This window comes from Pan paniscus, chromosome 8 (assembly GCF_029289425.2).
Source record: "Pan paniscus chromosome 8, NHGRI_mPanPan1-v2.0_pri, whole genome shotgun sequence".
Taxonomy (NCBI): Eukaryota; Metazoa; Chordata; class Mammalia; order Primates; family Hominidae; genus Pan; species Pan paniscus.
The window spans coordinates 59,491,724-59,505,299 of NC_073257.2; the positions used below are offsets into that span (position 1 = coordinate 59,491,724).

The 13,576-nt window shown below is 49.5% G+C and overlaps 2 protein-coding genes across 4 annotated transcripts in view; both read left to right on the forward strand.

The window, feature by feature from the left end:
• LOC100969124 (anthrax toxin receptor-like) overlaps positions 1-13,576 on the forward strand; it is a 748,177-nt gene that overhangs the window by 496,397 nt on the left and 238,204 nt on the right.
• Positions 6,878-13,410, forward strand: LOC100985913 (neuropeptide Y receptor type 4-2). 3 transcript variants are annotated; one of them, XM_057298868.2, is made up of 3 exons: positions 8,454-8,734; positions 10,527-10,682; positions 11,718-13,410. In XM_057298868.2, exon 3 carries the CDS (start codon positions 11,777-11,779, stop codon positions 12,902-12,904), a length of 1,128 nt encoding a protein of 375 aa, XP_057154851.1. In that variant the 5' UTR covers positions 8,454-8,734; positions 10,527-10,682; positions 11,718-11,776; the 3' UTR covers positions 12,905-13,410. The 3 variants fall into 3 exon arrangements, with proteins under 3 accessions (XP_034786330.1, XP_057154851.1, XP_057154852.1); XM_034930439.3 differs by lacking the exons at positions 8,454-8,734; positions 10,527-10,682 and adding an exon at positions 6,878-7,153 and having other exon boundaries at positions 11,718-13,166; XM_057298869.2 differs by lacking the exon at positions 10,527-10,682.

Here is a 13,576-nt window from a genome sequence, read left to right on the forward strand (position 1 = left end):
GCAGCCAGGGCTGCGTTGGTATTTTTCCTCTGATGTGCTCCACAGAAGGGCAGCTGACCCACTGTGGGTTGATAATTTCACTGGTTCACAGAAGACAGGGAATATAGGACTTTAGGGAAATAATGTGCCTTTGTCTTTGTCTTTCTCTTATTCTCTATCAAGGGGGAAAATGCTGTTCTGGGCTGGTTGGATTCAAGCTCATGGATTGGATCATGGGATAAAGTTTTAGTGGCAGATGGCTACTTCCTTGAAATAGAGTGGAGAAAAAGGGTGGCAGCACTGGTGAGAAAGGACAGGCAGGAGGCAGTAGGGAAGTCCAGCTTTACTCTGGAGAGAAGAAGAGGTGGGGGTGGGGAGGGCAGGGCCAGCTGTTTGGGGTGGGAGGCAGGGAAGGTGTTGGCTGCCCAGTTGACATCTCTTATCTCTTTCCTGGGGCCAGAGTAGGTTATTTTACAGCCCAGCCTCTTTATGGCCTCAGCAGAGAAGCAAAGGTAAACAAAGAACAGGTGATCCCTCAGGGCCCAAGGAGACGCCTCCTACAGCAGGTGTGCCCACTTCAGCAGCCCTGCTGGCCAGAATCTCTGCTTAGAAGGCTTCTCGGAAGGCCAGGCCCTTATCGGCTTCCGACTTTGAAGTCCTAGGAACCCTCCCTCACACCTCCCTTCTATGTGGCTTTGAAAATACTTTGATATTCTATCCCTATCCCTTAATTATTTGAACGCTCACCAGTTTGTAATGAGCCTGAACCCATCTTTGCTCCATTTTACATATGACAAAACTGAGGCTGGAAGCGTTGTTGCCAAGCTTCTTTGCCCTTTGTACCATGGGATTTAATTACATATATTTTATGGATTCTTTCCCTTATAAAGTTGTAATCATTCATTCTTTTTTAATAGAGAGAAATTTAGAAAAGGAAACAAAGCAAAAAATGGCCTAAAATCCTATGGGTCAGATAACTCCCGTTAATATTCTTTCCTTCTTTCCCCCAGTTCTATTTCCAGAGGTTACCACTTTCAATTTTTATTTCTGTTTCATTCTATAAAGATGAAGAAAATTTTTGACACCTTGAAAAATATAATTTAAATCATCTTAAACTTATAGAAAAGTTGAAAGTGAGGATAAAGAACATTAATTTTTCTGCGCCATTTGAGAGCATGATCCTGGCAGTTTGCATGAACACCTTGCTACCGCCTTATCTGCAGGCTCCACTAAAGTTTCATCAGCTGTCCCAAGATACACAGGTTTCATTCTCCTGTCTCTGGTCTCCTTCAATCTGGAATGGTTCTCCCTTCTTTCCTTGACTTCCATGGCCTTATGTTTCCAGATGACAGGCCAGTTATTCTGTAGTGTGTCCCTCACCTGGGTTGAGGCTGATGCTTCTTCAGGGTTGGATTCACTTGCATGCACCTTCAGCAGGAAGATCACAGAAGCTGTGCTGCGTTTTCCTTGCATCCTGTCATGCGGTGAGTAATTTCACTCTAGGATTAGTGATGGTGTTCGCTATGATCATTTGATTACAGAGGTGACTGCCAGCCTTCTCCACTGTAAGGTGACTCTTCTCTTTGTAATAAACAAGTATTTTGTGATGAGGCACACTGAAACCATGAATATATTCCATTCCTCATCAAACTGTCACTTTACTCCATCATTTAGTTATATTGAAATGAACTCAGATTTTTATTTTATTCAGTAGGCTATTATCCATCATCATTATTATTTACTTCGATGCTCACATGGTCGAAGATTTGGCCATCAAGGGCCCCTTCAAGCCAGGTTCTGGGCTTTTCTGGCCTGCACCCTTCATTCTTAGAGTACTTCATTACTTTCTAGCTCCCAAGATCTTTCAGGTTTATCTTGGGCTTTCCCAGCCCTTGCCCTGGAATCAGCCATTTTCCGAAGGAGACTTGGATTCTTTTAATGGAGAATGGCATTTAGAAGTCAATATATGGGTGCTAGGAGTGTTCATTGCTATTGGGGTATCACTGCTCCTAGACTCTCTCAGTGGACAGAGCAAGGATATATATGCACACACACTATTAGATCAATATTTATCTCTCTATATAGAAAACCATGAGCTCACTTCAATACTTTCAATTCTAATCAAAACCACAGGGCTTATTCTGGGTTTCCCTCCTTCCATATTCATGACTGCCTTCTCCATGAGTGAGAAAACTGGCTCCCAACTTTGCTCAGTTGGTCCCCCTGCATATACCCAATCTTCCATAGCAGAACTCTGCCCCTCCACTCATTCTGTGTGGCTCTGGCATCCACACTTGGTTGTCCCCTTCTGCCATGTGGACTTTCATTTGACAGTACTTGGACTCTAACACCCTGTGCTAGGCCACCGTGCCCCTGCCTCCCTGCATGGCCACTCTTTGTCCTATTCTGGCTCTGACATGCCATGCCAGGCTCCCCCACGCCAGATGGGTGCCATCTGGTACATATCCAGTGTGCTTAGCTTAGACTACCTGGGCTATGATGGCTACTGTCCCACCCATGCCCATGTGCTGTATGCATCTTATGAAGGCATCTGGTTTATTCTCCCTGCTCATCAGTTCAATCAGCATGTGCTACCAGTGTAGTGCACCAGCATACCATCTGTGGATCTGTGGGATGTTCAGAAGATCAAGGTCTCTGTAGACCACACTATAACAGAAAGCTGGAAAATGAACATGATCTGGGAGAAGACACTGACTTTGTACTTCTATCCTTGCCAGGTGAAAGCAAACTTCTGCTGGTTCTTACCGATATAGATGGGGAGAAAACACAAGCTGAGTCAATAGCTACATACTAAGTGCTGAGAGTGGTTAAGTTGTTCTATGTTGCATTTAGAAAAGCAGCTAAAATTGGAGTTACTGCCTGATTAAATTTACGACGACATACAGTCATTCTCCAAGATTCAGCAACTTCCTGCACAGGCTAAAGAGCTAAAGAGGTGAGCCAAGTGGGCAGAAATGTGACAGGCTTCCCTGTCTCTGCATCTTTCATGTCTTTAATCATGGCATCGATCCCTGTAATTCCCCTAGAAATACAGTAATGCGGGTTTACTATTTGCGTAGGGAAAGAAAATCCCAGGCTCCTGGGCCTGTTCAACCATTTCTTTGACCTCATCTCTCCTTGCTTGATTTTATACCAGTTGTGCTGGAGTACCTTCTAATATGGTTTGGCTCTGTGTCCCCACCCAAATCTCATCTCTAATTGTCATCTCCACATGCCGAGGGAGGTACCTGGTGGGAGGTAATCGGATTATGGGGGCAGTTTACCTCATGCTGTTCTCATGATGGTAAGTTTCCACGAGATCTGATGGTTTAAAAGTGTTTGGGAGTCCCCAGCCTCTCTCCTGCCGCCATGTAAGATGTACCTTGCTTCCCCCTCTGCCATGGTTGTAAGTTTTCTGAGGCCTCCCCAGCCATGTGGAACTGCGAGTCAATTAAACCTATTTTGTTTATAAATTACCCAGTCTTAAGTAGTTCTTTATAGCAGTGTGAAAATGAACTAATACACTTCCTTAATGAACTCTCTCAGAAAGGATTCAGGAAATGTAAGCTTGCAAGTTTAGAAATATCCTTATTCTACCCTTACACTTGATATTATGGCTGAGATGAGCGTTTTAGGTTCAAAATATATTTCCAGGAGTCCTAAAAATATAGCTCCATCTTTTCAGAGTCTTCCATCATCCTATGTTGTTGACAAGACTGAGAATGGTCTCTGTCTCTCCTTTCCTTTGTAGGCAACCTTTCTCTTCCTGCTCCCACCCATGGAACATCATTTTAGAATCTTCTTTTTTTTTTTTCTTTTTTTTTGGTGTTTTGAAATTTTGCAGTACCTGTCTAGGTGTGGAGCAGTTCCCCGGGCTTCCTTTTAATCTGTAGCTCTGGAATACTCTTGCTATTGATGATTCTATGTGTCGACTATTTTGCTCACACCCCACCCAGATGCATTCTCTACTGTGGTTCTCTGCTCTTCCCTGTGCCAGGGGAAGCTGATGGCTCCTTTGCTGGCAGGGCTCCAGTTGGGTTTGGTCAATGGGAGGGACTGACAGGAGACTGGAAGTGGAAGGAGAGAGAGGTTGGTAGAATTCTTTTCTACTTCCCCTTGCTTCGATGCTGTCTGGAGGCGGTGGCATGCCTCCACACTACAGAAGCTCCCACTGGGGGCCCTTCCTCTGCAGTCCTCTGGCTGTGGTAATGTGGTTTTCTCCTTTTGTTCTTTTAGCTGTAGGGTGGTGATTGCTTCTGTCTTCTGCCAGTCTCTGGGTGCCTCACCATTTCTTGTTTCTTTCCTTTAACCCTTCCCACACCTCTGTAAGTTACCTTTTTATTAAAGTCCCTTTGTTTGACAATCTGGGGGTGAATTATGTGTCCTATGCAGACTATGACTGATATGCTGCCTTTCATTGTCTTGATTTTTCCTTCCTGGAAATTTTAGTAATTGGATGATGGGTCATTAGTGTTAATCATCCATGTCTCTTATTTTAGCTCTGAAGTTTTCCATCTTTCTGTGTTTTTGCTCTACATTACGGGATATTTCCTAAGCTGGTTCTCCCATCCCTTCTAATGATGTGTTTTCAAATTTCAGTGGTCATGCTTAGTTTTCAAGGATTCTTTCTTGCTTTCTTGGTCTGTCTTATTTCATGGCAATCTGCTCTTGTTATATGGATTCAGTAATTTCTCTAATTTAGGCATTAAAGGAAGTTTTGGTCTCTTAATTTTCTATTCCCTAAGTTATTTCAGCTTCTTTTGGGGTCAGTTATTTTGTTTATTCATCTTGACCTATCTCCTTTGTGCTGTTGATTTTCTAAATGTGTGAGGATCTTTGATTCTCTGTTATAAGTACTGGAAAATAAACTGGTTTCCCCGGATAGCTGATGTGGCTTCCCTCTGCTATAGCCTTCCATGAAAAAAGTAGGACAGCTTCCGGGAGCTAGCTACATGTGAGTGGACCATGCTTGGCAGCTGCCCTTCAGAATGCACAGGTTGCGGGCAGGGATGGCCAAGGACATTTCTCAGGGAGCTGTGTGTATGGGATGGGTCTCTGAGAATGGAGAGCTTGATGAGTTCAGGCCATGGAAGCAACATCTACACAAGCCTGGATCTGAGAAACTCAACCATACTCCCTGAAAATGGAGAGTTTACATGCAGAATGAGTCTGGGGGAGGCAGCACTAGAAGGGCTGAAAGAGGAATAGAGTCAGACTGATTTCAGAGGCACCCATCCTAGAGGGACCACTGCCATGACTCCATGGGGACATTTCCAAGGGGAGCCACAGGAGGTTTTGCTGGAGAGTTGTGTATGTCTGTCCAGTGTCTAGGAGGTGCTCACCATGGCTGAGCTTGCAGGGCCTCTTAGGACTGTCCAGGTGAGATGTATGGGTCGTGATGAGGGTTTGGAGAGGTTTCCAGCTAGAATTGGTCGGGACAGCCCATTAGCTCTGGGGCAGAGGCTCAGGGAGGTGGGCAAGCATGCAGGACACAGGAATGCTTATAGCCACAGCTCTGCAGGGTGTTTCTTGCCCATAACTGTGTGGAGAGCCATTCTCATCTCAACTCATTTCTTGCCACAACATCTCCCGAGGCAAACTTCGTTATTAGCTCCGCTTTGCAGATGAGAATCTGGGGCAATGTGAGACGGCTTCTGTGCCCGGCTTGTGACCAGTCGCCACACTGACTCTCAATGTGGTGTAAGCAACTGTGAATGGGCCTGATTCCAAATCCCAGCAAATTTACAGTAAGGAGGGTGCCTGGGGTCTATCCATCCCCTGACTAGCTGATCTTCAGCTTCCTCATAGGACCAGGGGGAATACTGAGCATGCAGTGGACTGAGGTTCAGAGAGGTCATGTGGAGTGCTGCACACACCTGAGGGAGTCGTGCGCCTGTCTGACTTCCGGGTGATTCATGAGGAACATTCCTGATGGGGTGGGAAGGGAACCTGTCACTAAGCTATTTAGGAGAATCAGTCTCCAGCAGGTCACACCAGCCAGCCACTTTTATGGCGGAAGGAAAATCCTACCTAGCCCCTTCCCCAGAGATGGCAGAATGCAGCCTGGCTGACTGGCAGAGCCTCTCAGGCTGTACTCCGGACCCTGGACTCCAGCAAGGGGGAAGAACAGCAGCTCCCAGTTCTTTCTTACAGACTGCTTTCTTGAGGAGTTTCAAGTGCTCTGGCTATGATTGGTGCAGGGCTCTGCTGCCTCCAGAGGGTGCTGTCTCCTTTCCCTAGCAGAGGCAAAGGGTCTGACAGCCAACTCTGGGAGTATTGGTTTAACCTGAAATGTCTGCTAGGAAGAGCTACCTACCCCTCTCCTGGGCATTATGGTCCTGAAGGAAGAGCTTGGACTTTGGATTGAAAGTCCAGCCCTACCATCTACAAGTTGGCTGGCTGAGACAAGACACTCTACTTCTTTGAGGCTCAGTTTTCTCGCCTGTGAGATGGGATGATCACACCACACCAGTTAGGCATGAGGATGGACTAAGGGCAGGTTCACATGCTTCTGCCTGGCATGGGAGCTGTTTGCTGCTTTTACCACCATTTCAGCTCTTCTGCTGTTCTCTGACCCACAAGAGCTAGGGTTCAGGCTGCGTGCCTTGGGCAGTAGTTCTCAAATGTGTCTATGTGGAAGCTTGCCTCCAAGGGCTTACCAGCAAATCCAGACCCCACACAGCTGCCCTGCAAGAAGGAGGTGACAGTGGCTGCGTTCTTGCCTGCACAGAGGACGGGTGTCCATAGAGCTCCCAGCTGGAGTTGAGCAGTTTCTGGTCAAGCAATGTTCTCTGATTTTACATGTCTGGAAGCTACCATTACAATCAGGTCTTCTTAAATGTCCTCCCTCCCTCCCTCCCTCCCTCCGTCTTCCTTTCTTCCTTTCTTTCTTTGTCAGATGCTGTGTGTGGACTTGTGCTGGGATCTGGAGGCGGAGACAAGAGCTGTGACCTAGACATAGGGGAGTGGGGAGACAAAGGTGCTCAGGCAGACAACCAACTAGGCTGCTACATCTGCCTCTGCAGCAGAGCATGAGAGGGTGGTAGGAATTTGTCATGGCAGCAGGGACATCGGAGATGGGGTGCAACGGAGGAGCAGCAGCTTTCCAGGTAGTCAAGACAGGAAGGAGCATGGTCCAGAAAGAAGAGATGACAGGTGCCAGTCTACAGCGATGGTGAGCAGAGGCCTGGGTGCTTGGCAGGTGGGTTCGCATCCTGGATCTGGCTGTTTCTTAGCTGAGTGACTTTGGGCAAGTTGCTCAACCACTGAGTGTCACTTTGCTTCATCAGCACGATGGGAATAAAAATGCCCACCTCTCAGAGCTGTTGTGATGATTAACTAAGGTAGTGTCTGCAGAGTCTATGCACTACAAACGGCAGCTGCCATTCTAGAGGGACCACTGCCATGACTTCATGGGGACATTTCCATGGGGAGCCACAGGAGGTTCACTGGACAGGTGTGTATGTCCAGTGTTTAGGAGGTGCTCTTGAAGCAGATCTGTTACTCTCAGGAGGTCCTCTAAGCGCACATGTGACTTTGCCATGTGGGGATGGGGGGCAGGGAATTATAAGCTAGTGTATTCAAAACAGGAGCAGCCCTTGTAAGCAAAGCTGTTCCATTACAGCCAAGTCGTGTGCATCTCAGCTCCAAAGGAGAAAGTGATCATTCTCATTGAATTCTCATCGCCACAACCTTGGGAGTGCCTGAGATAAGACACTCCACTTCCAGGGCCCACCCTGAGTTTTCACTCACACCCTTGATGCCCATCTCCTTCCCTCACCCTGGCTGACATTCTCAGCCACACTGCCCTCCCCTGGTCTCCAGGGGCTGAATGCTCCCAGCCTCAGGGCTTTTGCCGTGGCTGTGCCATCCATCTGGCCTATCGAACCCATTTGCTCACAGCATCTCACCCCCTGTAATAATTTATTTCCCTCTTTCCTTGTACCCTGTCTGTCTTCTCCCCCAGGGCTGAGAGCTCCAGAAGGAACCAAGGACAGGGAGCCTGTCTTGTCCAGCTCTGGTGCCCAGCAGGAGAGCCAGGCTCATAGGAGGTCTGCAAGTAATGTTTCTGGACGAACTTATGAAACGCAGGTCTTTTTATATCCATTTCATGGATGAGGAAACTGAGGCAGAGAGAGAGAGAGACAGGCAGACGCACACACCCCTAGACAGAGAGAAACACTCCTAGAGAAAGAGAAAGGGAGGGAGAGAGGGAGGGGGAGGGAGGGAGAGAGAGACAAAGAAAGAAAGAAAGAGAGAAAGCGCAGCTCCAGCCTGCCTGTATCCAGGGTTGAGGTGGGCGTGAGAGACACACGCAGGCAGGGCTGCAGCTCCGGGCAGGCCTTGGGGGCTCAAGATGCGGCTCCCCAGGGCGAGTGCTGGGGTCCCGGGGCAGGCGGGCGGCTGGAGCGCTCTCGTGGGCGGGCGCAAGGGGCAGGCTGGGCGGGCGCAGGCGGGAGCGTAGCAGCCGCTCCACTCCGCACGCAGGCAGCATCGGGGCAGCAGGAGCAGGTGAAGCAGGCGCGGCTCTGCCCCGCGCCTGGTGCCTCCTGGGCACAGGAGTGCGGCCGGGGGCGGGGCCGAGTGGGCCCCGGTACGAACCCTCTGGGAAGCCGGGCGCGCTGCCTGCCCTTGGCCCAGAGCGCAGAGCGTCACACTGGATCTGGGGAGCATCCTACCCCCACTGTGGACCTCAGTCTCCTCACCTGAGACATGGGCGGCCCCATCCGCACCCTGTAAGCCGCAAGCCAAGGAGGTAAGGGGTGCATCTGAGGTGTCTGGGCGCTATGGGCATTAGGATATAGTAGCTTTTGCTGATATTTCAGGAGACAAAGCAAAGGGCCTTCCCTATTCTAACCCCACTGGGAGATTAGCATTGTGTGTATGATTCATTAATTTTCCTCTGATTGACTGGGAAGGCAGCCTGCAGGGGGTCCCTGTTGGGGCTTGCAGCTGGTTCTAGTTTTTGTATCTGGAGAGCTGCCTGGGGACAAAATGCAGAGACACCATTTTATTGACCTTGCGTAATAATCTACCCTCCCCCTCATACACTCGCCACCCCCTTGGGTATGCCTGAGGGACTTGAGGTTCCCTGGTCCTCACTGGTCAGTGTACCCCAAGCCCAGCAGCCCCAGGCAGATGCCCAACACCACCTTTTCAGTGCTCCTCCTCTTCCTGTCTTGGCCCTCTCTGCCAATCCATTTTCTATATCCAAGTGATCTTACTGGAATGGACCTGACCTTGCTGGTCTGGCCCACCACTCCAGCTTCATCATCTGCCACCCTGGAACCTCTTATTCTGCTTACTTTTCCCAGCAGGCTATGCTCCTTCCTGCCTCTGTGCCTTTGCACATGCTGTTCCTTGCACTTCGAGTTCCCTCCTCTCCCTGTCCCTTTGGCTGGTTGACTCCTCTTCAGCCTTTGAGCCCTGTACCATTGCCACCTCTTCTCTCACCTCCCTGCTCCCTGCTCCTTCTCTGATCTCTCAACTCACAGGCCTCTCTTTCATATTGGTGTTGGCAATGGCAATGAGTTCCATCTGCATTCGTGCTGGTCAGCCCCTCTGCTCTGGGAGGGCCATGACTGTATAAGTCATCTTTGCAGCCCTTGTTTCTAGCCCAGGGCTTGACACACACTTATTGAGTGGGTGAATGAAGCAGTGAGCATTTTCTGGAGCCCTCCCAGCCCAGTCCTTCCACTCTGATCCTGCTTTAGGTGGTTGGTTTGGGATGAATGGTGTTTCTCCACACTACTGGCCAAGCCTTGCTGATGGTCACCCAGAGCCTTGGGTTCTGGCCCATTTGCTGCTTCTGAGTGCAGTGCCTCTGCCACAGGTTCATGCAGCTGGGACTGCTCTTTATCTTATATTGGGCCCTGTGTTTGGCTCTGGAATAGTTTATTTTGCCATGTTCAGCCCCAAATGGCCCTTTTTGCCAGAAGACCATAGTGCTGGAGAAATCTTCCTGCCTTCGAGATCTGGTTCCTAAATAACCAGACTGTAAACTATCAGGTGAATTCACAGCTTGATCTTTTAAATGACCAAATGAGACTCTTTTTTTTTTTTTTGAGACAGAGTCTCGCTCTGTTGCCCAGGTTGGAGTGCAGTGGTGCACTCTCTGCTGACTGCAACCTCCGCCTCCCAGGTTCAAGTGATTCTCCTGCTTCAGCCTCCCATGTAGCTGGGACTACAGGCATGCACCACCACACTTGGCTAATTTTTGTATTTTCAGTGGAGACGGGGTTTCACCATGTTGGCCAGGCAGGTGTTGAAGTCCTGACCTCAGAAACTCATCTTTATAAGTAGATCAGATGCACAGCGAGTGACATTCATGACAGCCGACAAATAGAGTTTACTGAGGTCTGGTTGATTTTGGCCTTGTGCTCTGCAAAAACTGCCTTAACATAGCAATTGATCATGTAAAAAATACATATGGCCATGATATGAGACTTAAAGAATATCTCGAATAGGGTTTTCTGCTATAGTGTTTTACAAGATGGGGTCCAAGGGCCATGTGCATCAGAATCACATAGTCTACTTGTTAAATACAGATTCCTGGCCCCCATCCTGGATTCACTTAACTACATCTCCTGGTGGAAGGGCCCTGGGATCTACACTTTCAACATGCTTCTAGAATGATTCTGATGTTTACTGAAGGTTGAGAACTGCAACCCTGTGGGATTAATAATGACTAGAGAATCTGAGAGGTGAGTCACAATGATGTATGTAGTGGTATGGTGCTTCCCATGCAAAACATCCATCATTGGCACTAACACGGGGGAACTCTGGAGTCTAAATTCCAACTCAGTCTTGGCAGGGGGTCCGTTGTGCTGAGGAGGTCCTGGGGGAAGGGACAGCCCGTACCAGGGCATAGAGATGTGGAAGAGTCTGGTGTGCTTGTGAGCTGCACACTGCATCAAGTGACTTGAACATAGTCTTGGAGTGGGTTCTGTGGAGGGCACTGGGCACCTGTGACTTTGGCCAGGTATGTATGTGCACATGGTGGGTAGTAGGAAGAAGCTGGTGTGCTGATAAGCCAGGCTTTGCATACTGGGCAGTCTTCAGTTTTGCCAGGTATCACCTAAAAAACAAGGCTACCAGGGCAGGGAGGGGCTGAGACCAGGAGGGTGCACTGATTGTGGATCCCCGAGGCTTTAGCTCTATCTTGAAGGGAATGGGGTGCCGTGGAAGGACACAAGCAATCCTGTGCAGAGTGGCGTTTATTGCTGTCTCCATTCAGATAAAATGTGACAAGGGGCATTCTACCCATGTTCCCTGAACAATTCCGTCACTAAACTCTGCATACAGCACTCCAACTTCTTTATCATCAGAACAGCCTCATCCTGAGGCCGGAGGGAATTAGTAGAACAAGTTCTGGCATTAGATGACCTGAGTTTGTAACTGGGCCCTGTTACTAATTAGCTGTGTGACTATGGGCAAGTTGCTTTCCATCTCAGGGTCTTAGATTCCTCATCTATGAAACAAATTGATAATATCTACCTCTAGGAATAAACTAGCTAATAGACGAAAGTGCTGAGCACAGTACCCAGCATGCAACAAGTGCTTCTAACAAGGTAGCAATCATTGGATGCCAATGTCTCACCATGAGCCTTAGGTAATAGCCCCTCCAGATACCAGCCTTGGGTTGGAAGCAGCTGAGAGCCTTTCTACCCGGCCCTGCTCCTCTCTGGATTCTACCCTGGGCATGATCCCTGAGTATTGTTTGTCTGTTTGCCTTGTAGGCGTCATCCCTCAAGTGTATCACTTAGTTCAAGAGTCCTGGAATCTTTTCACATCCACTATGAACACCTCTCACCTCCTGGCCTTGCTGCTCCCAAAATCTCCACAAGGTGAAAACAGAAGCAAACCCCTGGGCACCCCATACAACTTCTCTGAACATTGCCAGGATTCCATGGACGTGATGGTCTTCATCGTCACTTCCTACAGCATTGAGACTGTCGTGGGGGTCCTGGGTAACCTCTGCCTGATGTGTGTGACTGTGAGGCAGAAGGAGAAAGCCAATGTGACCAACCTGCTTATCGCCAACCTGGCCTTCTCTGACTTCCTCATGTGCCTCCTCTGCCAGCCGCTGACCGCCGTCTACACCATCATGGACTACTGGATCTTTGGAGAGACCCTCTGCAAGATGTCAGCCTTCATCCAGTGCATGTCGGTGACGGTCTCCATCCTCTCGCTTGTCCTTGTGGCCCTGGAGAGGCATCAGCTCATCATCAACCCAACAGGCTGGAAGCCCAGCATCTCACAGGCCTACCTGGGGATTGTGCTCATCTGGGTCATTGCCTGTGTCCTCTCCCTGCCCTTCCTGGCCAACAGCATCCTGGAGAATGTCTTCCACAAGAACCACTCCAAAGCTCTGGAGTTCCTGGCGGATAAGGTGGTCTGTACCGAGTCCTGGCCACTGGCTCACCACCGCACCATCTACACCACCTTCCTGCTCCTCTTCCAGTACTGCCTCCCACTGGGCTTCATCCTGGTCTGTTATGCACGCATCTACCGGCGCCTGCAGAGGCAGGGGCGCGTGTTTCACAAGGGCACCTACAGCTTGCGAGCTGGGCACATGAAGCAGGTCAATGTGGTGCTGGTGGTGATGGTGGTGGCCTTTGCCGTGCTCTGGCTGCCTCTGCATGTGTTCAACAGCCTGGAAGACTGGCACCATGAGGCCATCCCCATCTGCCATGGGAACCTCATCTTCTTAGTGTGCCACTTGCTTGCCATGGCCTCCACCTGCGTCAACCCATTCATCTATGGCTTTCTCAACACCAACTTCAAGAAGGAGATCAAGGCCCTGGTGCTGACTTGCCAGCAGAGCGCCCCCCTGGAGGAGTCGGAGCACCTGCCCCTGTCCACAGTACATACGGAAGTCTCCAAAGGGTCCCTGAGGCTAAGTGGCAGGTCCAATCCCATTTAACCAGGTCTAGGTCTTCTCCCTGCCATGTCCCTTGCCAGGCTCTTCCACTTAGCTAAGTGGGCACACTGCAAGCTGGGGTGGCACCCCAGCATTCCTGGCTTTCTGGGGTCCAGATAGGCTGGCAAGAGCTGTTTTTGCATCCATTTGCATCGTGAAGACTGGCATTTTGATACTTCAGCTGTTTGTTCCTGGGAGAATTCTGAGCACAGATTCCAGAGGTCACAGTAAGCCTTGCAGCTTGAGCTGAAAGATGCCAGAGCCGGAGATGTCTGCTGGCAGCAGGCAGGGTTCATTCTGGTGACACAGCAACAGATGCCTGGCCTGGGAACCCAGGGATTTCACCTCCACCAGTGAGACCACGGGGCCACTGTGGGGTGAGGGAAGGTGTGCTTGGAGTCAGAGCTCTAGACCTTGGTCAACTCTTCACCTCTGTGAGAGATGGTGTGTGGAGGCGCTTCAGAAGTAAAGAATTCTGTGGATGCAAAGCAGTGGGATTACTGTTAGATCATTAGCGCATCCAGCTGAAGAGAATAGATGCAGTAGTCTTGGCTTACAGCCCTCTGCAGCAGGAATTCCAGGACTCACTTCCTACTCCAACCCTTTTCTCTATCACTGTGTCTTCCACCTTACATGGAAATCAGCCTGCAAGTTCCTCTCCTCGATGAGATGGCA

What these genes read in the sequence shown, in the direction of transcription:
- LOC100985913 (XM_034930439.3), top strand. Translation starts at nt 11,777, where the DNA reads ATGAACACCTCTCACCTCCTGGCCTTGCTGCTCCCAAAATCTCCACAA.